General features: G+C 52.4%; 7 protein-coding genes and 1 non-coding gene across 8 annotated transcripts; 4 read left to right on the forward strand and 4 right to left on the reverse strand.

Moving 5' to 3' along the window:
• Nucleotides 1-619: 619 nt before the first annotated feature.
• On the reverse strand, nt 620-1,544 carry LAESUDRAFT_616336 (uncharacterized protein; the record flags this gene model as incomplete). The annotated part of the gene is made up of 4 exons (XM_040903218.1): nt 620-813; nt 1,047-1,148; nt 1,199-1,260; nt 1,363-1,544. Coding segments are annotated over 4 exons (540 nt in total), but the record flags the coding sequence as incomplete, so codon positions are not given.
• Nucleotides 1,545-1,740: 196 nt separating this feature from the next.
• LAESUDRAFT_725160 (uncharacterized protein) lies at nt 1,741-2,453 on the forward strand. Its single transcript, XM_040908764.1, has 2 exons — nt 1,741-2,079; nt 2,158-2,453. The coding sequence occupies exon 2, from the start codon at nt 2,174-2,176 to the stop codon at nt 2,381-2,383; it is 210 nt and encodes a 69-aa protein (XP_040764992.1). The 5' UTR covers nt 1,741-2,079; nt 2,158-2,173; the 3' UTR covers nt 2,384-2,453.
• Nucleotides 2,454-2,742: 289 nt separating this feature from the next.
• Nucleotides 2,743-3,254, forward strand: LAESUDRAFT_758658 (uncharacterized protein; the record flags this gene model as incomplete). The annotated part of the gene is made up of 4 exons (XM_040912479.1): nt 2,743-2,768; nt 2,821-2,894; nt 2,961-3,059; nt 3,112-3,254. 4 exons carry the CDS (start codon nt 2,743-2,745, stop codon nt 3,252-3,254), a joined length of 342 nt encoding a protein of 113 aa, XP_040764993.1.
• Nucleotides 3,255-3,890: 636 nt separating this feature from the next.
• On the reverse strand, nt 3,891-5,704 carry LAESUDRAFT_749561 (fructose-bisphosphatase; the record flags this gene model as incomplete). Its single annotated transcript, XM_040911565.1, has 7 exons — nt 3,891-4,471; nt 4,536-4,808; nt 4,876-4,975; nt 5,033-5,106; nt 5,160-5,415; nt 5,473-5,601; nt 5,658-5,704. 7 exons carry the CDS (start codon nt 5,702-5,704, stop codon nt 4,331-4,333), a joined length of 1,020 nt encoding a protein of 339 aa, XP_040764994.1. The 3' UTR covers nt 3,891-4,330.
• Nucleotides 5,705-6,368: 664 nt separating this feature from the next.
• Nucleotides 6,369-9,495, reverse strand: LAESUDRAFT_725162 (Sec1-like protein). Its single transcript, XM_040908765.1, has 15 exons — nt 9,412-9,495; nt 9,227-9,355; nt 9,016-9,168; nt 8,873-8,962; nt 8,688-8,821; nt 8,362-8,631; nt 8,164-8,306; nt 7,947-8,111; nt 7,822-7,897; nt 7,685-7,768; nt 7,541-7,629; nt 7,330-7,486; nt 7,167-7,271; nt 6,842-7,115; nt 6,369-6,788 (listed from the first exon to the last, which is right to left on the reverse strand). The coding sequence occupies exons 1-15, from the start codon at nt 9,440-9,442 to the stop codon at nt 6,457-6,459; spliced, it is 2,232 nt and encodes a 743-aa protein (XP_040764995.1). The 5' UTR covers nt 9,443-9,495; the 3' UTR covers nt 6,369-6,456.
• Nucleotides 9,496-10,470: 975 nt separating this feature from the next.
• Nucleotides 10,471-15,587, forward strand: LAESUDRAFT_812247 (CNH-domain-containing protein). Its single transcript, XM_040914388.1, has 11 exons — nt 10,471-12,367; nt 12,427-12,570; nt 12,626-12,919; nt 12,984-13,253; nt 13,309-13,464; nt 13,518-13,860; nt 13,914-14,066; nt 14,122-14,390; nt 14,443-14,662; nt 14,716-14,799; nt 14,848-15,587. The coding sequence occupies exons 1-11, from the start codon at nt 10,541-10,543 to the stop codon at nt 15,243-15,245; spliced, it is 4,158 nt and encodes a 1,385-aa protein (XP_040764996.1). The 5' UTR covers nt 10,471-10,540; the 3' UTR covers nt 15,246-15,587.
• Nucleotides 15,588-15,866: 279 nt separating this feature from the next.
• On the reverse strand, nt 15,867-15,954 carry LAESUDRAFT_t43. The gene has a single exon. It is a non-coding gene; the product is annotated as a tRNA-Pro (tRNA).
• A 94-nt stretch (nt 15,955-16,048) lies between these two features.
• On the forward strand, nt 16,049-17,908 carry LAESUDRAFT_678223 (26S proteasome subunit P45). The gene is made up of 9 exons (XM_040905677.1): nt 16,049-16,162; nt 16,218-16,260; nt 16,313-16,432; nt 16,482-16,717; nt 16,767-17,102; nt 17,158-17,400; nt 17,439-17,533; nt 17,568-17,635; nt 17,687-17,908. The coding sequence occupies exons 1-9, from the start codon at nt 16,088-16,090 to the stop codon at nt 17,707-17,709; spliced, it is 1,239 nt and encodes a 412-aa protein (XP_040764997.1). The 5' UTR covers nt 16,049-16,087; the 3' UTR covers nt 17,710-17,908.
• The last annotated feature ends 489 nt before the right edge of the window (nt 17,909-18,397 follow it).

Consider the following 18,397-nt stretch of genomic DNA (forward strand, 5'->3'; position numbering starts at 1 on the left):
TTTGCTCAGATGTTGTGATTGGAAAATCATGTCAAGGTGCAAATGCGGGCTGTAAGTACGATGACTATTGCACCTGCGCTAACTCGTAGGTCTCACGGCCACAGTGATACCCTGCTCGTCCTCCATGCCATCCTCGACATTCTCAAAAATATCAGACGTGTGCTGGACCTCGGCGCCAATGTTGACAACCAGGCGAGAGGTAAAGTCCGGCGTGCTCAGCGTGCTATGAGAACTCGTATTCAAGCCCGCGTTGCTGAGGGACACCTGGCGTAGATTGAGGATGAAGCGCGACAACAGGACTGATGAGATTCTGATTGATTCGGTAAGCATGGGTCGAGCTGAATCGGGTATGATCGGTCGCTTACGGTGGCAGGAAAAGTGCGACGTAATTTGCGGTATCCTGCTTGCACTCCAATTAAAAGTGACCATGCACTTGTATGGGTAGACTTGCCTGTGGATTCTCATAGCGGATCTTGATCACCATCTGGAGGATGATGAGAAGCAAAAGCGCCCTAATGAACGGTGGAAGAACAGAGTCATGACAAGGCACCGTGACATAGCCCGACGTACATGAAGTAGAGCGTGCCTTGAATCGACTGCTTGTAAGGCATCCCATGTACCAAGAGAGCCACACATACTCACCGTCTCTCATCAGCACCGTCGCGATCGATCCTCTCAGCCGTAGCTTCCGCACATCTATGGCGAGTCGGGATATTTTGAACCAAGTGACAAGGACCACGATCAATTCGGATACAGCCCAGCAGATGCCCGAGATGAGGATGACTGCAGAAATCGTGCGTGTCAGAGCAATAGCTCACCGGTCTTCAGCGGACTCACGTCTAAGCAAAGGTTGGTCAGTCCTAGGAGTGCCGACGTCGGAGAGGTGGACGTGGTACTTACTTCTTATCCATCGCAATGGACATGCGGGCGTTCAGGTCACAAAGTGGATAGCTGCCTATGTAAGTGACGGACGCGTATGATTGTCTTGTGAATGCAAACTGCCCAGAGGTGCTCAACAGATAGATGATGTCGGTTTACATATATACTCACGATATTGACGCCAACCGGCGCTAGCCCCAGTAGCAAGACTAGCAATGCAGGGACGATCTGGTGTCCATTAATAGCATATGTGCGGAACGCCGAAAAGCCTAACAATTTATCGGTCAATCCCTTCATCAATTGTCGGGCAATCTCTAACTTGCGATCACAGCCTCAAGAGCGACAGTCATCACGCCCTCCAATAAGTTGACAGCCTCACAGCTGCGACAATCTATAAAATGCGCTGAGCATACGGTTGCTGTCGTCGCCGCTCACCTCTGTGTGCACGTAGATCGTGAGTGCTCGACTCACTCGCAGCAGGACACGGCATGACTTACCAGTGGAGTATGCCACGAAGTGGGATGCAGTGCGAATATAAGAGCTTGTGCCATGAGCAGATAACGATTGAGGGCAAAAATGACCGTGAAAGTGGTCAATCTGGCTCCCCAGATGACGTCAACCTCTTCAGAGAAAGTCACAGTGTACTCAAAGAAGATGAGGGCTGAATATATCCAGTCTGTAAGTCGGGTTCGATCGCTCATAGTGGTCCGACCCCGGGGCGTACCGGTAGCTGCAATATAGCCGTAGCCATTGACATATCTGTGAGATTGATCGCAAACTCGTCGGTTGAACACCTCGGAAAATATCGTCGTCCTCACCCTTCCCGTAAGAGGAACGCTTCTTCTTGAGCCGATATACTGGCAGCTGATGTGTTCGACATTGTAGAGATATCAACGTCGGTGCCAATGATCAATGTGAAACAGGCCAGACAGTTCTTGGAAGGATTTAAAGGATGCCCATTGCCGCTCGACTCATCGCGTTATGTAATGCGTGATTGAGCGGACATGAACGCAGAGGGTAAGGTACAGATGGGGGCTTACGGATAGCACAGGCATCGGAGACTGCTGAAAAGGCCATCTGTCTCGCCCTCGAACAGAACAGCCGTATCGGATATGATGAGTGTGGTTCTGTCAACCGTTGGAGGTCACAGCCCATTGGGCCACCAGTGCTGTTCAGAGCGCCTCGCGCGCTGTGATGGAGGTAAGCGGCCAAACCGATCCCGTCTCCATATGCCTGTATCTACTTGACCAGATGCTAATCAATGCCTTGAATCCAAAGACACACATAGTTAATCATGAGACCTTGGCATGCTTTTCGTTCTTTCATCCTGTTGTGGACGTGTCCTTACCACCCCGCCCCCGGCCCGAGCCATGAAACCACCACCACTCGTGTGCTCACGGCCGAGGACTTCTTCATCAATGTCGCCACAAAAAATCTTGAGGACAAGGTGGCTGCCGCCGGTAGGACTAACTCTCCACGGATGGCCAGAAGGGTATATCTCTAATCTCCAGCTTTGAACATCATATCGGTACCGATGATTTCGAGTTGACAAGGGGACACGTATCGGACTCTGTGTAGGAACAACAGGGACGGGCGGTGCCCTAACGGCATCCGCTGTCCGAATGATCATTCTCTTATCGAGACAATGCGTATGCAACGCATCTCCGGTGACACGGATCATAGGGCTGCCATCGTCTATGTTTCAATCAAATATGCCAATCACAATTCCTGGCATGTCGTCGCGCAAATAAGAGCTCATCAAGACCACACAGACCCTTACACTGCTCCCACGTCGCCTTATTTGCTGCGGAACAGAGCTGGACAGGGCGTTGCCAAAGTTTGGGTCGAAGATGGCGAGACGTGATGCCCCCACTTTGGGAAGAACCATCGTATGTTTGCAGCACTCATAGGATTTCGTCCCATATTCAGCTCCCTACGCAGCCCGCTCAAGTTCCCAGCGATCGTCCGCCGCCGCATTCTGCTGTTCAAGCGCCAGCTCCCGCTGACGAATATTAGTATGGTACATCAAATGCGTGATGTCGGCGTGTAGTGTGATTGGTCGCTCGATATGTCTGATTTAGCTGTATCCTCGAGCATCTCTTTCAGTAATCATACGCCAACGATTGCCCCGCAGTACGGAGCGCAGCGGTTCCCTTCGCCTCCGACTACGCCATCACCCGGTGAGTGACGCTTAGTTGAATGCAGGAATCATGCTGATCTCGCATCTTCAAGCCTACACAACGCCGAGCGCGAGTTCGCCTCTGAGCAGTTATTTTGAATCTCCGTTCCAGCAAGAGCCGCTCGTGCACTCGAGCAACTTGTCTATTGGCACCGCGAACTATGGTAGCCACTTTTCTCTTCGCATGCGTCAGTAGGCCAACGGAATGACAGGCACTTCACCGCAGCAGCAAGCCGTGGACAAACATGTGTCAGAATTCTTCGGTTACTTTGTAGGCTTTGCATCTCTTGCGATGATTATGGGCTTCTTCATATGAGCCATCTTTAACTTGAACTACGGTCTATGGATCGTGTTAGGATGTATCCTTGCCCTTCATGGTTGTATCGGTTATCGTCGAATTGACGTCTTCAAGAAGACCGTGGTGTTCTTTACTACCAGCTTCTTGCTAACGATTACACTGGGGATAATGGCAAAGATCGTGTATGCATATTACACAATATCGTGGTGATCGGTTGAATAAGGTGTGTAACATAATTTATTATATCCTATTCCGACCTTCGTCTTACAAACAAATGTATCGCGTTCCATTGTAGCACTGAGGTGCAATGCACTGCGGCGGATGATTGCGTAGCACAGTCACGTCCGAGCGCTGATTGATATATACCGTACTGCCAGCAACGCTCTCGCTGAGTCACTTCTACTTGCCTTTCTTTCACTGCCATCACTAAAGCAAACCATTCCAATCCTCTGCCATCTCTTCCAGCCTCATATATACAAAGATTAAGAGACTGCAGCCTTCCTTTGAACGAAACACGGGAGCAGCGGTACACAACATCCTATAGCATCAAGCATCGGTCCTCGCAAAATCTCATTGCAACAGGCTCCGCATTTAGAGAAGATTTATGTATTCCAGATGAACTGTGATCATATACTTGTGACTGCAGCAGGGATTGAATGGTGCCTGGACACTTCCACCAATTGAATCAGTCGTCGATGAATATATTTGCTCCTTGACCGATGCTGAATTCCACCCTTTTCCGTTTTCCTTTTGCCTCCGAACCAGTCATTATCTGCAAGGGTTAAGCTCTAATAGACAATGCGTACGAGTGTTACGACGATTAGAAAGAACTTCTGAAGGTCTGCTTTGTACATCGAGTGTTTCGAAGGTCCTCCCTACGAGCGTTAGCCCCACTTCTGCATATCGATGTTTCTTGAATCGACTATGTATTGTACAGCACGTTTCATATACTCATATATTGACTACATTCCATCTCACGCTTTCGACTCCTGGAAAACCTTGATCACATCCTGCACATCCTCTTTGCTGCCCAAGAACACCGAGCACCGTTGGTGGATATTCGTCGGGATGATGTCGAGGATGCGCTTCGTGCCCGTCGTCGCCAATCCGCCCGCCTGCACAATTGTCAATATGTTTTGTCAAGCGAAGCGCCCACCAATCCGGATATGGGCCACGTACCTGCTCAGTCAAGAACGCCATCGGGAATGCTTCATACAGTATACGGAGCTTGCCGCTCTTCGACTTCTTGTCATCAGGATAGCCGAAGATACCGCCGTACAGCAGCGTGCGGTGAACGTCCGCGACCATGGAGCCGATGTAGCGCGCGCTATATGGTGCCTTGCCGTTGGTAGGGTACTTGAGGCTGTTGAGGTACTTAATGACCGGTGGGTAAAAGTACGTCGAGTTGCCCTCGTTGAAGGAATAGATCTTGCCCCGTGGTGGGATTTTGATCTGCATCACGGATCAACGGGTCGGTCTGACAGCCCGAGTTCCACGGTGGAATGAAATGAATACGTACGTCGGGGTGGGTGAGGATGAACTCGCCGAGCGAGGGGTCGAGTGTGTACCCGTTGACTCCGTTTCCGGTAGTCAGGACCAGGTTGGCTGATGATCCATACCTGCCGCGCGAGCGCGAAGTCAGGGGTCAGTTCGCCGAAACCGTGTCGAGTACTCACATCGTATAGCCAGCAGCGACCATCTCGTTCCCGGGTCTCAGGACATCCTCGATAGTACCCTTCGAATCTTCTTTCTGGGAGCAACTGAGCAATTCTGGGATATCTAGTGAATCATGCGAGCACTCACTACCCGGTAGATTCCGAAGATTGTGCCGACGTTGACACCAGCGTCGATGTTACTGCTCCCATCCAGGGGGTCGAACACAACGCAGTACCGTCCCCTGTACCTTTCCTCGATAAAAATGGCCTGCTCGTTTTCCTCAGAGACGAGCACGGCAGTTTTGCCGGAAGCCCGGAGCTGGCTGATCATGATATCGTTGGAGAGGACGTCCAGCTTCTTCTGCTCCTCTCCCTGTACGTTGGTCTCTCCCACCAGCCCGACGCTACGTCATCGCAGGAATTAGATGGCCCAACTGTGCTACCATCGAAGGATCACTCACAGGTTGATTAACCGTGCCTTCCGCACATTGGTCGCGATGAACTTGGATGTCGTCTGGATGGCCGTGAGGAGAAGAGTGAGGTCTCCCGTCGCCACCGCACCAAGACTGAACTGATCGTTCAAGACATGTCTGCGAAATATGATTTTAACAGAATTGTCGTCGCGAGAAAAGTCTCTAGAGCATACCGAGTGAGGGTGATGATGTCGGTGCTCGGTGGTTCCTCTCCGCTCATGATTGCAGCGGGTATACGCGTCGGAGAGTCAGGAGTGGAGACTAGGAGTTACTAGTGTGAACGTTATGTCCTAGTAGGACTATATGTAATGTTCACGCGGGGCACCCCGGAATCCGTGGAATCCGTCCAAACGGATCATCCACTGTACGGGCCGTGACGCGTGACGGGCCGTGCCTGTTACTGCATCGCGCATCGATCAATATCATTGGCCGCAATCATTGCTCGAGAATTCAATCTTATTTATTGCTCAGATTTCTCTTCTGAGCTGAGCACGAGCACGCCAACTCCAAGTCGTCTCTGAAGAGTGCGGGCAATAAGGCCTAAGGTATCGGGACATCCGGAGGTAGAATAACCGGACGCTACAGTCGGACTGCAGGTGATTCGGGAATGCATCCTTACAACCCCACATCAGGAGTGCGGGGATCCCGCGGGGACTCCATCGCTCGACGGTCTAGGCATTTCAGCTGCTGCGTGTCGATACGGAGAGGTCGCAGATGATCATGACGGAAAGAACGGCTCACAACTCATCGGCCGCTGTCTGCCGCGAACAGCTTTGATTGGAAGTCGGGAGGATCGCATGCTCCGCTTTGCCTGCATACGATGTGAAGATCAATACTTCAACCGTCATCGTCCTTGTCTACGTTAATCGCCGCAGGTCCATGAAATCCAACGTACGGACAATCATTACATTACTCGCGATCGTATGATAATAGATAGCACTGTCCGCTCCGCTCCGTTCAAACGCAACACACTCAGAAATGGAACAGGCCCCTCTTCTTCTTCTTCTCCTCCTTCTCGCTCTTGCCGCCAGTGCTGTGCGACGAAGCGATGGAGCCCGCGACCGAATTGATCGACGGCTTGTGCAACCGTCCGTGCTCGGAACGAGTCTTCGCTACGGGTTCCGGTGCGCGCTGGGGCGGTGGCGCATCCCGTGTGAAGTACTTCTCGTCATAGAAGTCCTGCAGCGGTCGTTGGCCCTTGCTTTCACTCAGTCCGTTGGGGAGCGCGCGTGAGCCAATGCCCTCCAGCTCGAGCACCTTCAGGTCGTCGACGAACTGCGCCGGTGTGACGGCATGCGTCGAACCTAACAGGTCATCGTTAGTTAAGCGTTCAAGTCTGTTCGGTGAAAACGCTCACCGACGATGATATCTCTATTCAATGATTTCGACAGCAGATACGCCTCTCGCATCTCGGAATATGTCATACCGCCCGCGACGAACACGAACACACGCTGCTTGACTCCTTCACGGGCTCCGCCTGCTTTGGGTCGATGCCAGCTAGGCTTTGCGCTCCGGAGAGATGTCGCGGGCTGTACTGATGGTGCTGAACGTAGGCTCGGTGCCGCATTAAGGGAGGGAAAGTCTTTGACGTAAGGGAAGAGCGTTGGGTCCAGTCGGTTGTTGACATGATCCTATTCGCCCGTCAGGTCTGCGCAATTAATAGCCATACTTGGGGTACTCACGTCGAGGACGCTGTGCAGTAGAGGTTTGAAACGGGACAGCTCGTACTCCTCTTCGTTGCTCGACTTCTGCTTGATCTTCTTCTTCGTATCCTTATCACCCGGCCCCTGCACGATACAGCCATTACCACCAATGCTCGGGAGCGAATGAGTCGACGAAGCTCACCCTGCTGATGCGGACACCAAAGTACACCAATGCATTCACGGCGTCCTGCTCCGCAACGGTGAGCCGCGCATGCTGGTACAATCTCCTCCTGTCTTCGTCGGGGACGCCGTCACGGTACTGAATGTACAGGGCGATGATGCGGACCTTGCTCATGTTTCTAATAATCAATCAGAACCACATCAAATGTGCACTCGCGCGAAGGCAAACGTACACAACGTCTCGGCTGTCCAGCAAAGGCACCATCTGCTCCACGAGGGTCTTCGGCGTCTTGCCTTCTGCGGTCAGTCCGGTAGCGCAGTTCTGTATGACTGTAGTGAATAGGCGAATAATACCCCGTGATCCATATAGCGCATACCTGCTCGACCGTGGCAACATCTGGAAGCTTATCACGCTCGAAGATGGCCATACATTCTTGTGCCATGTTCAGATGTAATGAAAACTAACATAGCATTCATGTCAGCGAGGACTCCCGCTCGACAACGGAGTATCGACCTTCTCTCGCTGCTCTTGGTATTGCGGTAGGTTGGCAAGCATGTCCTTCATGTCGTTCAGGTTCGCTGCTCCTTCTCTGTTCGAACGTTAACGATATGTATCATAAAAGATGGCATGCGGCGAACCCCTTGAAGCCAGCATTGTCCTGCATGAATTGGTTGAAGTCCGCCATCAGCTTGTCAATGGCCTCGCGCATATGCATATGTCGCAGCTCCGTCCAAACATTGTCCGCGTCGGAGAGAATTGCGGTCTTGTTCTCGAAAGCTCCCTGCGCTGCCTGGAACTTGTACCTGCCAGCGACACGGTGAGAAGAGCAGTGCTTTCGATGGATATGCAGCTTACGTATATCGTGTGCCATCGTCGATCGGGAGCAGGTCATTAGCCATAGCTTGATATGTGAACTCGTGTACAAAGGGGGCGATAGTATCCATGGAACGATCCGTGATGATCATCGTCGAACGTGGTCGTTGTGCGTCAGCGGTTTTCTGTCGACCGTCTGACTTAGCACTCCTGGCATACACGGCAGGAATGGGCACTCACACCAAAGTCGGGGTTGGTCTTCTTGTAATCATCCAGGTCGCTCTGCACCATGAACGCCAGCACCTTGGCCACAAAGTCCGTATCCGCACTCTCGTATGCGCGTGCATCTGCACCGCGCGCGAGCTGTGTTCGCCAGCGGCCGCTGTTCTCGGGCGGCGGAGGGGCCCGTGTCGACGCGTGTGGCTTGAATGCGCCTAGGGGCGGGTGGCTCGTGGGGAGATAGTAGCGGATGTATGGAAATTCATTGAGCGTGATGCAGACGTTCGCGATCTGCGTGGCCATACGCGATCAGGCACAGTAATGTATAGACGCGACTAACGACGTACCATCTTGCTGGCGAACCGAAGCTCCTCCTCGAGACGAGCGCGTGCCAAGGGAAAGGCAGAATCGCTTCGGGGCGGACTGTACATGTTGAAGAAGGATCCGGGCAGTTTGAGGGAGAATGCCTGCGCCTCCAAAGCTGGTGACCATCAGCAATGTGCGGTCCCACGGACAGATCGTGCCCACGTACCCCAGAAGTTGATGAAGAGTTCCAGCAGTGTTTTGAGATGCGGCTCAGCTGAGGACGACGTCAAACGTTCGAATAGGTGTTCACTGAGCCCTTCCGAGCGTGATTAGCTTGTCGTCGGGCGCGAGACTGGTGGCCCGACATACCATCGATGAAGAACAGGTGTGCACCCGCGTACTGCTGGCGGCCGTCGGAGAAATCCCTGATGATGCGTTCGACGTTCTCCGTCGTCGACATCAGGAGGTACATCGCCTCGAAGCCCGGCTGCGGTTCGCGGTAGTTCGTGATCGACTCAATCACTATGACACGACGATGAGCTCCTCATTCACACCTCGCGCAGGGGAGAACAAGACGTACGCGTGACATTCTCTTCCAGAACGTCAAATTGCTTGAGCACCGAGCCGAGCAGCTGCTGGGAGTGCTCGTCCACGACGAGGATCTTCCATCGCCCCGGCGGATTCACAGACCTAATCGCGTTGAGGAATTCTGTGCGCAACGGTGCTTAGCCAGCTCGTCGATATCCAACAGCCTACGCAACATACTCGAACGAACGGTGTTGATCAGGGAGGTCATGACGGTCGTGGCGGAAGCAGATTCGACTCTGCCAAGCGGTGCAGTGGTCGCCGCCACCACGGTTGATGGGCGCCTTAACGCATTGTCTGTCTGCTCACTGGAAACTACCTTGATCCTCCCGGTCACGTCCTTTTCGACATATCTTCCGCTGGATTCATCACGGACAAACGGCGAGCAAGCGGCTACTCTGGTTTTACTAGCTACGATTCTCAATTCTCAGCAATCGTCCGCTGGACCATTTCAGTGCAATGGTTGTGGCTTTGTCCAGTTATGCTCTTTCGGAAGACATGGTACTCGGGTCCCGGCTCTGTCAATCGTTCGCCTCGATACATGTGTTTAAGCAATGATCGTCTATCATAACTTGGCCGATGCTAAACATGCATGTGCGCCTCATGTTCCTCGTGCTAAGTCCGCAACGCATATCAAGACATCAATCGCAACACCGGTCTATTCTCGCGTATTCCACGCTGGTCGACGGTGACCTAAGGATCTGATGATGATGATGCGGTTGACGTACGCGCTCGCCTTACCACTCGTATGTGCCCGTCGTGATTGGTATAGACACGACCTACGACGGTGGCCCAAGTGATCATTCCAGGTGCAGTCGTGGTCATTCTCAGCGCTTTGTTTCATGTACCAAGATGAATCCGAATCGAATCGGATCTCATGTTGTTCGGTAAACGCAGTAAGCTTCTCTGAAGGTTTGTGGACTTCCTGGCGCTGACCAGTGCATTCAGCCTATGACGACTGTCTGCCCGAGAACAGTCCGAAGTGGCTTTGTCACTGATGGGCACATCGTGTTCGTTACGAAACATAAGAAGGTCGTGTCTTGAAATTATATACGATCCGTTCAATCGTCTCTGTGTCGATGGTCGCTGCAGACCTGTGCGCATCGTGTACTTCACCCTTAGACTACTAGCCATCGCATGTACTGTAGGCACCTAAACAAATTAGACAAGTAGAGATTGTTTGGCCAACGAATGGGGGGGTCGCCGGGAAATTGACGCGGGCGTCTGTCACGGCTTCTGCTCATCGTTACACACATTCAGTGCACTGGTCTTCCCATCGTCCCTCACATCCGGCTGAACGTCTGTCGCCATGGACAGGCCGCTCGGCCCCCGCCAACCCGACAAACGCCATGCTGCGTACGAGTCCATATTCGGTCGTCCGAGTGCCCAACATCATCAAGCGACGCCCCCGCTCGCTCAGTATCCCTACGTCCAGCAAAGCACTCCGCCCATCGGCCAGCAATATCCCTATTATCCACAGCAATATGGCGCACAACTTGACAGGAGAACATCGGGCTCCTCGCGAGCGCATTCCATCATGAATTACCCTGTGTCACAACAGCAGGCACCACCCGCGAGTTATAGACAGTCGATCTACCAGTCCCAGCCTGGCTACTCACCCCATCAACCCCCCTCACCGAGCTATGCTCCTTCTAACAACCTCGCAGCTCCTTCCGTGATTAGTCGTGCACGGTCAGTCGCCAGTTATCCCGGCGTGATTGCACCACAACCCGAAGAACCTCCAGATGCCAGTCTCGAGGCGTTGACACGAGCGGGCCTCACGCCTGCGCAGGCATACCAGGCACAGGTGTATATGAACAGCCCGGCGGGACAGCGGCACTCGCACCCTTCGCAGCCCGCCAACGTGCCGCTACTTGGTATAAACATCGATACCGACGACGGCAGGTTAGGCATCGATTTCGGCAGCAACGCTGGCCCTCCCAGCGAACAGGGTGCGGAAGACAGCTCGTCTGATCGTCAAGTGTCCAGACATCGCTCGAAAGCGAGCAGCATGCGCTCGCGTCTTTCAGTTGCCTCGTCGCACATCCCTAGCCCGGAGTTGATGGCCTTCCCCACCGGCTCCACCTCTTCACGCCCATACCCTCTTCAGCTTGACACTGCGGTATCGTCGGCACCTATGACCGGGACGAGCTCTTCGCCAGCCTCCTCCACCATGGTCGATGTGTCGACATCACTCAACGTACGCCGCTCATCTGACTCTTCCAAGACTGTGCCTGGACCCGCATTCCGCAAGGACTATGTCCCACAAGACCGCTCGCGGTCGATGTCTGCAACATTGAACCCTCAATTCCGCGCGATGATGGAATCCGGGCGTATGCCACGGCCGCCCATTCCGCAGGGTCTCAATGGGCGCGATGCACATGCTTCAATAACGCGACAGGCGCAACATCGCTCAAGGACGCCTATTGTGTATCCGGCGCTGCTGTCGCGTGTGGCAGAGGCGTTCAAAGTGCGTATACAGCTGCAGGAGCGTGTCAAAGATGGGCTGGCATACAAGGACGCATTTGACGGAAGAGAAGCCGTGGACCTCATCGCATTTATCATCAAGACCACAGATCGCAATCTCGCTCTGTTACTGGGCCGTGCGCTCGATGCGCAGAAATTCTTTCATGCAGTCACGTACGACCATCGGCTACGTGACTCGTCTCACGACCTCTATCAGTTCCGAACAAAAGTGCCCAGTCCGTTCACTAGCGGAGAGCTTGCCAATGCGGAGGATGACAGTGATGGGGCTAAAACTCCAGGGCAACCGCTAATCAACGATGGGGTGGCAATCGAACGCTTAACTGTGAAGGAGAGCCCGACGCCTTCTGCTGAATCTGATGCGGAAAAGACTTACAAAGATGCTTCGAGGCCCACTTCACCATCTCCTCCTGATTCTGTCACCTCGCCGACATCTAGACCGCGGAAGGGTTCGATAACTGCTGACGATGCACCATTACCTTCGGGTGTCTTCACACTTCTCACAGATTGTTATTCCCCAACATGCTCGCGCGACCAGCTCTGCTATTCCATTGCATGTCCTCGTCGGCTGGAGCAGCAAGCTCGTTTGAATATGAAGCCGCAAGCAGTACTGAAGAAGCAGATCAGCCGAGAGAGTCTGGGCGATTTAGTGGTATATCTCGAAATCCTTCTTTTTTCTAGAGTTTGAACCGATTGTTACCCATTCATCAGGAACCAGGGACATTATGGATTCATTCGGTGCCTCCGGAAGTGGTCAATAGTGTCTCTGACGCAGAGAAGAAACGACAGGAAGCCATCAACGAGGTCATCTATACTGAGCGCGATTTCGTGCGAGACATGGAGTATCTCCGGGACGTGAGTGCCTTTAATATATCTGCAGCTTCTAAGGATCGACCTCCGCTAAACGTAGCTCTGGATCAAACCCCTCAAAGAACTTGACATCATCCCTGAATCGCGCCGTACTGACTTCGTGGAACAAGTGTTTTGGAATGTCCAAGACATAATTGCTGTGAATATACGCCTGCGCGATGCGCTCAACAAGCGACAGAAGTCATATGCCGTAGTGGAGCAGATCGGAGATCTGCTCTTGGAGGCAGTACCTCATTTCGGACCTTTCGTGTCATATGGGGCGCATCAACTGTACGGCAAGTACGAGTTTGAGAAGGAGAAGAGCACAAATCCTGCATTTGCTCAGTTTGTCGAGGTCCGTGCGGGTTCAATCCATTGACAAACTATATGTAGTATAGCTAAGCGATCTTTGCTCACAGGAAGTCGAGCGTCGTCCTGAATCCCGCAAGCTCGAACTTAATGGATACCTAACGAAGCCCACCACTCGTCTGGCTCGGTACCCCTTGCTTCTCGAGGCGGTGCTAAAGCACACTCCGGATGAGAACCCAGACAAGGTTGCATTGCCTAAAGCTGTCGAGATGGTTCGGGAGTTCCTCAAGGCTGTTAACCATGAGACTGGGAAAGCGGAGAACCGTTTCAACCTTCTACAACTCGATCAACAACTCATTTTCCGACCAGGCGAAGAAGTTGTAAGTGCCATGTATGAGATTCTAGCTGAGTGATGCTGATGTTGCACATAAACAGGACCTGCGGCTGAAAGAAGAAGGCAGAGAGCTCATTTTCAAGGGCGCATTGAAGAAGCAGGGTGATAGCTCCGAACTGCTAGTGTTCCTATTTGATCATGCGTTGCTCATGGTGAAGGCTAAGAGCAAGGTTGAGCAATACAAAGTGTATCGCCGTGTAGGTCCTAATTGGACGATGTGTACTGCGTGGTCACTCATGCGTACATGCAGCCGATCCCTCTGGAGCTCTTGCTCGTTTCTGCACCCGACGACTTCCCGAATACGAAGCCGAAGGATCGAGAGAAGCAGAAACTCCTCAAGAACGCTCCTCATGCTCCTGTCATACCGTTGAAGGAAAGCAAGGGTGGCTTCTCCATCACGTTCATCCACCTCGGCCGCAAATACTACCAGATGACACTCTGGGCAAGCACTTACGTCAGCCAGCGCAAATGGGTGGAGCATATTCAGAAGCAGCAGGATATGATGCGAGAAAGGAGTCTCGTCTTTCAGACAGTGACGATGAGCGAGGGCTTCTTCATCGGTCCAAATCGCGTGAACTGTGCTGCACCCTTCCGTGAGCCTTTCCGTTTGAAGTCTACATCCTCCACCTCACTGAAGGTGCTTTAGACAACGGTAGACGAGCAGTATATGGTACAGATGACGGCGTATATCTTTCAAACTTGTGGGAGGGCAATAGGGAGCCGACCAGAGTCTTAGCCCTTAACGATGTGTCGCAGCTTGACGTACTGGAGGACTACCAGCTGTTGATTGTTCTATCCGGTACGGATTTTGCTAACGAGCGATTTGCGTGGCGGACTGACATGATAGTGCATAGAACGACAAGTCATTACGTTCCCTCTTGATGCTCTAGACTTGCAGGATCCGATGGCCGGTATGAAGCGTGCAAAACGGATAGCGTCTCACATATCGTTCTTCAAGGCGGGTGTCTGTCTTGGGAAGACGCTTGTTTGCGTTGTCAAAGCCAGTCCCCTGTCGAGCACTATCAAGACACTCGAGCCGATTGATCAAAATATCCGTGGGCGGAGCAAGCCCACATTTAAGAAGCTCTTGCAAGGCGGGAACGATACACTGCGCGTATTCAAGGCAGGTCGTATTATACGCTACACATCGTTATAGCTAATAGGTGTTATCGCAGGAATTCTATATTCCGGTGCAGTCCAGCTCGATCCATTTCCTCAAAACCAAGCTTTGTGTCGGGTGCACGAACGGTTTTGAGATTGTCGACCTGGAGACGCTTGATACTCAAGGCCTATTGGACCCTGCTGATCTGTCCTTGGACTTCGTCCGCAAGCGTGAAAACCTCCGTCCGCTTGCCATATATCGAATTGATAATGAATTCCTGCTTTGTTACGATGGTGCACAGGCTCTCTTTTATGGGTCCCAAGTCATCGCTCACATTTGTTCGCAGAATTTGCGTTCTATGTCAACAAGAGTGGCTGGCGATCACGCAAAGACTTCATGGTCTACTGGGAAGGATACCCAACTGGTTTTGGTATGCTGTCGTTCCTTTGAGTGATGCCGCATGTTGATATTCTTTCAGCGCTACATTATCCTTACGTTCTTGCATTTGAGCCGACCTTCGTTGAAATACGACATGTTGAGACAGGGGCGATGTCGCAGATCATTCAAGGCAACAACCTTCGATGTCTGTTCGCCGACACACCGCCATCGACGACAAATTCTGCCGCGCAACATCAACAATACAATCCTTTCCAGCAGGGATATGGGAGTTACAACTCATATTCTCCTGTTTCACCGGCAGTGTATAGCGGGCGACCATCCATGAACGGCTATGCGCATCCGCCACCAGGAGTGCCATTCCCGAGCCCATACCAGTCGCGGCCGCAGCATTCGGCTGGTCGCGACGAGATCCTGATGGTGTCCGACGACCGCATCATGAGATTGCAGATGGCGACACCGCAGCAGCAGCATCCATAGCCTGTGTGACTCCGGCTCTTCGGCTTGGTCCTCGTTACCATACGCTCTGGATGGCATTGGCTTTGACCCCTTACGACATATTGTGTTACTATATCGCTCCCGTCTCATCTACCCGTTTTTCGTACGTACTGATTCACTTGGTCCGCCTTCTGCGCTGGCCACTATGTGAAAGTTCTTGCTCTTGTTGTTTGTCTACTCATCATTTCCAATTCTCCCACACAGCATATATATCCTACCTGCATTTGTAGCCGAGATCATTGTTACGATACGCGCAGCTAACACATATTCGAGCACGATAGACTACCACATGCGCCATGCGTGAGACTGCTGGTCTCGACGGAGTAACCGTCTGTGTAATCTGAGGAGTTGTGTTGGCGGCAACTTCAACGTACGGCACTGAGTCGAAGACTTCAAGGCAGAACCACCGTGATGCAGACAACTGCGGACAGACCGGCCAGTTCGTTTGTCGCCGTATAAATCTTTGAATGACAATAGATGTTATCACTACCCAGCATTCAACGGGAAAGGAAAAAGAAACACCACGGTGTTTGGAGCATTTTCATGGCAGTTCAACTTCGCTGTTCACTGCTTGCCGAGCTAAGTATGTATGATCAAAACAATGGGCTTGACCGGGAGTCGAACCCGGGACCTCCTCCAAATAGTGTTGCTTACGCCCTAAGAAGGAATCATACCTCTAGACCATCAAGCCGTTGAGAGACGCCGGCATGTGATATACAGAATAAGCGAAATCCCAAGAGGCGCCCACTACGTAAGCGACGCGTTTGGCTTGCGCGTCGCGCGGTAGGAGGCGCGTCTGACCCAAGTACTTCATCCTACACAACATGAGCGCACCACAAGCATCATCATCGGGAGGCGTTGACCAGCGCAGGCAGGATGCTCTCAAGACATATCGCGAGGTACGTACGAGCATTTGCTTCAGTGACACATGCAGACTGACCGGTATTTCACCAGAAAATGCGTCAGCACGAGTCCAGCAGCCAGAGCCTGAAGAACCGTGAGTCTGCACTTGTGTTCCCTGCTGTTCGGTTGATTGATCTTAGACTCAGTCCGGTTTGCGCTAAGGGATTTGGAAAAGGACTATGCGAAGACAGAGGATGATATCAAGGCGGTACAATCTGTGGGGCAGATCATTGGAGAAGTAATGAAGCAGCTGGATGACGAGCGATGTGAGTATGGTTGGTCGATTCGACGACTGCAATACTTGACGGTTCATAGTCATTGTGAAGGCGTCGTCTGGACCTCGCTATGTCGTATCCTATCGCCCAACGTTGCCCGTGCAGAAGCTCAAGACAGGAACACGAGTTAGCCTCGATATGACAACACTCACAATCATGCGTATACTGCCAAGAGAAGTTGACCCATTAGTCTATAAGATGAGCTTGGAGGATCCCGGAGGCGCAACCTTCGCAGGCATTGGCGGCTTGGGGGAGCAGGTCCGGGAGCTGCGAGAGGTACGAATGACTGTCCTTGTGCAAAGTGGAGCTTACGCCGTATCCGCAGGTCATTGAACTTCCTTTAACGAATCCAGAGCTGTTCCAACGTGTAGGTATCAGTCCACCCAAGGGTGTCCTCTTGTACGGCCCACCTGGTACAGGAAAGACGCTCTTGGCACGTGCTGTTGCAGCGACGTTGCAGACAAATTTCCTGAAGGTCGTCTCCTCTGCAATTGTCGACAAGTACATTGGCGAGTCGGCGCGCGTTGTTCGCGAGATGTTTGGCTACGCGAGGGAGCACGAGCCTTGCGTTATTTTCATGGATGAAATCGACGCGATTGGTGGGCGACGGTTCTCGGAGGGTACCAGTGCGGATCGAGAGATTCAACGGACACTTATGGAGGTAAGAGCTAATTTATATGTACCTTTCAGGTCTTTTGGCTTATGCTTCGAATTAGCTGCTGAACCAAATGGATGGCTTCGACTCTCTCGGGAAAACGAAGCTCATCATGGCCACAAATCGACCGGACACGCTAGACCCCGCGCTTCTTCGGCCTGGTCGGCTAGACCGCAAAATCGAGATTCCGCTACCTAACGAGCAGGCTCGGCTAGAGATCCTCAAGATTCATGCCGCGCCGGTGAATAAAGGCGGCGATATTGACTATGAGGCCATCGTCAAGGCAGGTCTCCTGACTTTTTTTGTGTGAGAAGCGTGCAAACGTAGCGATGTCGTATTTAGCTTTCCGATGGATTCAACGGAGCCGACTTGAGGAACGTGGTTACAGAGTCCGGCATGTTCGCTATCCGGGATGACAGGCATGTATCAATTGTCTCGTTAGCTATTTACGTCTCATACTATTTGTTGTAGGGAATATGTCACACAAGAGGACTTGACGAAGGCGGCGCGCAAGGTGGGCGAGGCCAAGAAGCACGAGAGTAAGTTCACAATTTTTTATCGATTTGCATCCTCTCATTCTCTCCCTTCAGACAAGTTAGAGTACACCGCTTGAGCATCGGCCTGGCTTTTCTCCATTACTGTAGTAAGACTCATGGACCTCGGATTTGACGTTTGCGTGTAATATTGCAGAGCCTTGGGAGGCTGCAAGAGACCAGTTCCCGTGCGGCCGACGATGATGCCGAAGCAGAATCAACGGAGTTCCGTTTACTGACGGAAGAGTTCGTCAGCCTCATAGCAGCTATTGTGTGCGTTGTGATGACTACGCTGCAGCAGATTCAGTGGAAGGTGCTGTTCTATTTCTGTCCCATGAAAGTGCATTGAAGCATGTCAGCAAGCTAATGCCGGCGGGACCCCATGAGAATCAGAAAGGGGAGATTGCTATTTTTCACGCTGATGAGCGCTCGACCTTGTGCCCATGATCACGACGGCGGATTCTTATTTTGATCCAACACAGCCGGTCCTCCGAGAAGGTCGTTGACGGTCCCTTACCAGATGTTCATGCTCTATATTGAGGCCCATGTGAAGAATCGGGTCAATGCAGCGCTGAAGTGGTAGTAACGGGTGCCATCCTCTATTGTCAGTGAGCCGCGCTCGCTATTGTCAATACTCTTACATCGCAGCGGACAGGGCAGATGCTTCCGTGGTCGACAGATACAGGCCCGCCGTTGCCTAGCCTCCCGCGGCTGACTGTGACGCTGATCGATCGGTTTCAGCCACTGCGGGTATATAGGCCACAACGC

The sequence above is a fragment of the Laetiporus sulphureus genome (genome assembly GCF_001632365.1).
Source record: "Laetiporus sulphureus 93-53 unplaced genomic scaffold LAESUscaffold_16, whole genome shotgun sequence".
In the NCBI taxonomy this organism is placed as follows: Eukaryota; Fungi; Basidiomycota; class Agaricomycetes; order Polyporales; family Laetiporaceae; genus Laetiporus; species Laetiporus sulphureus.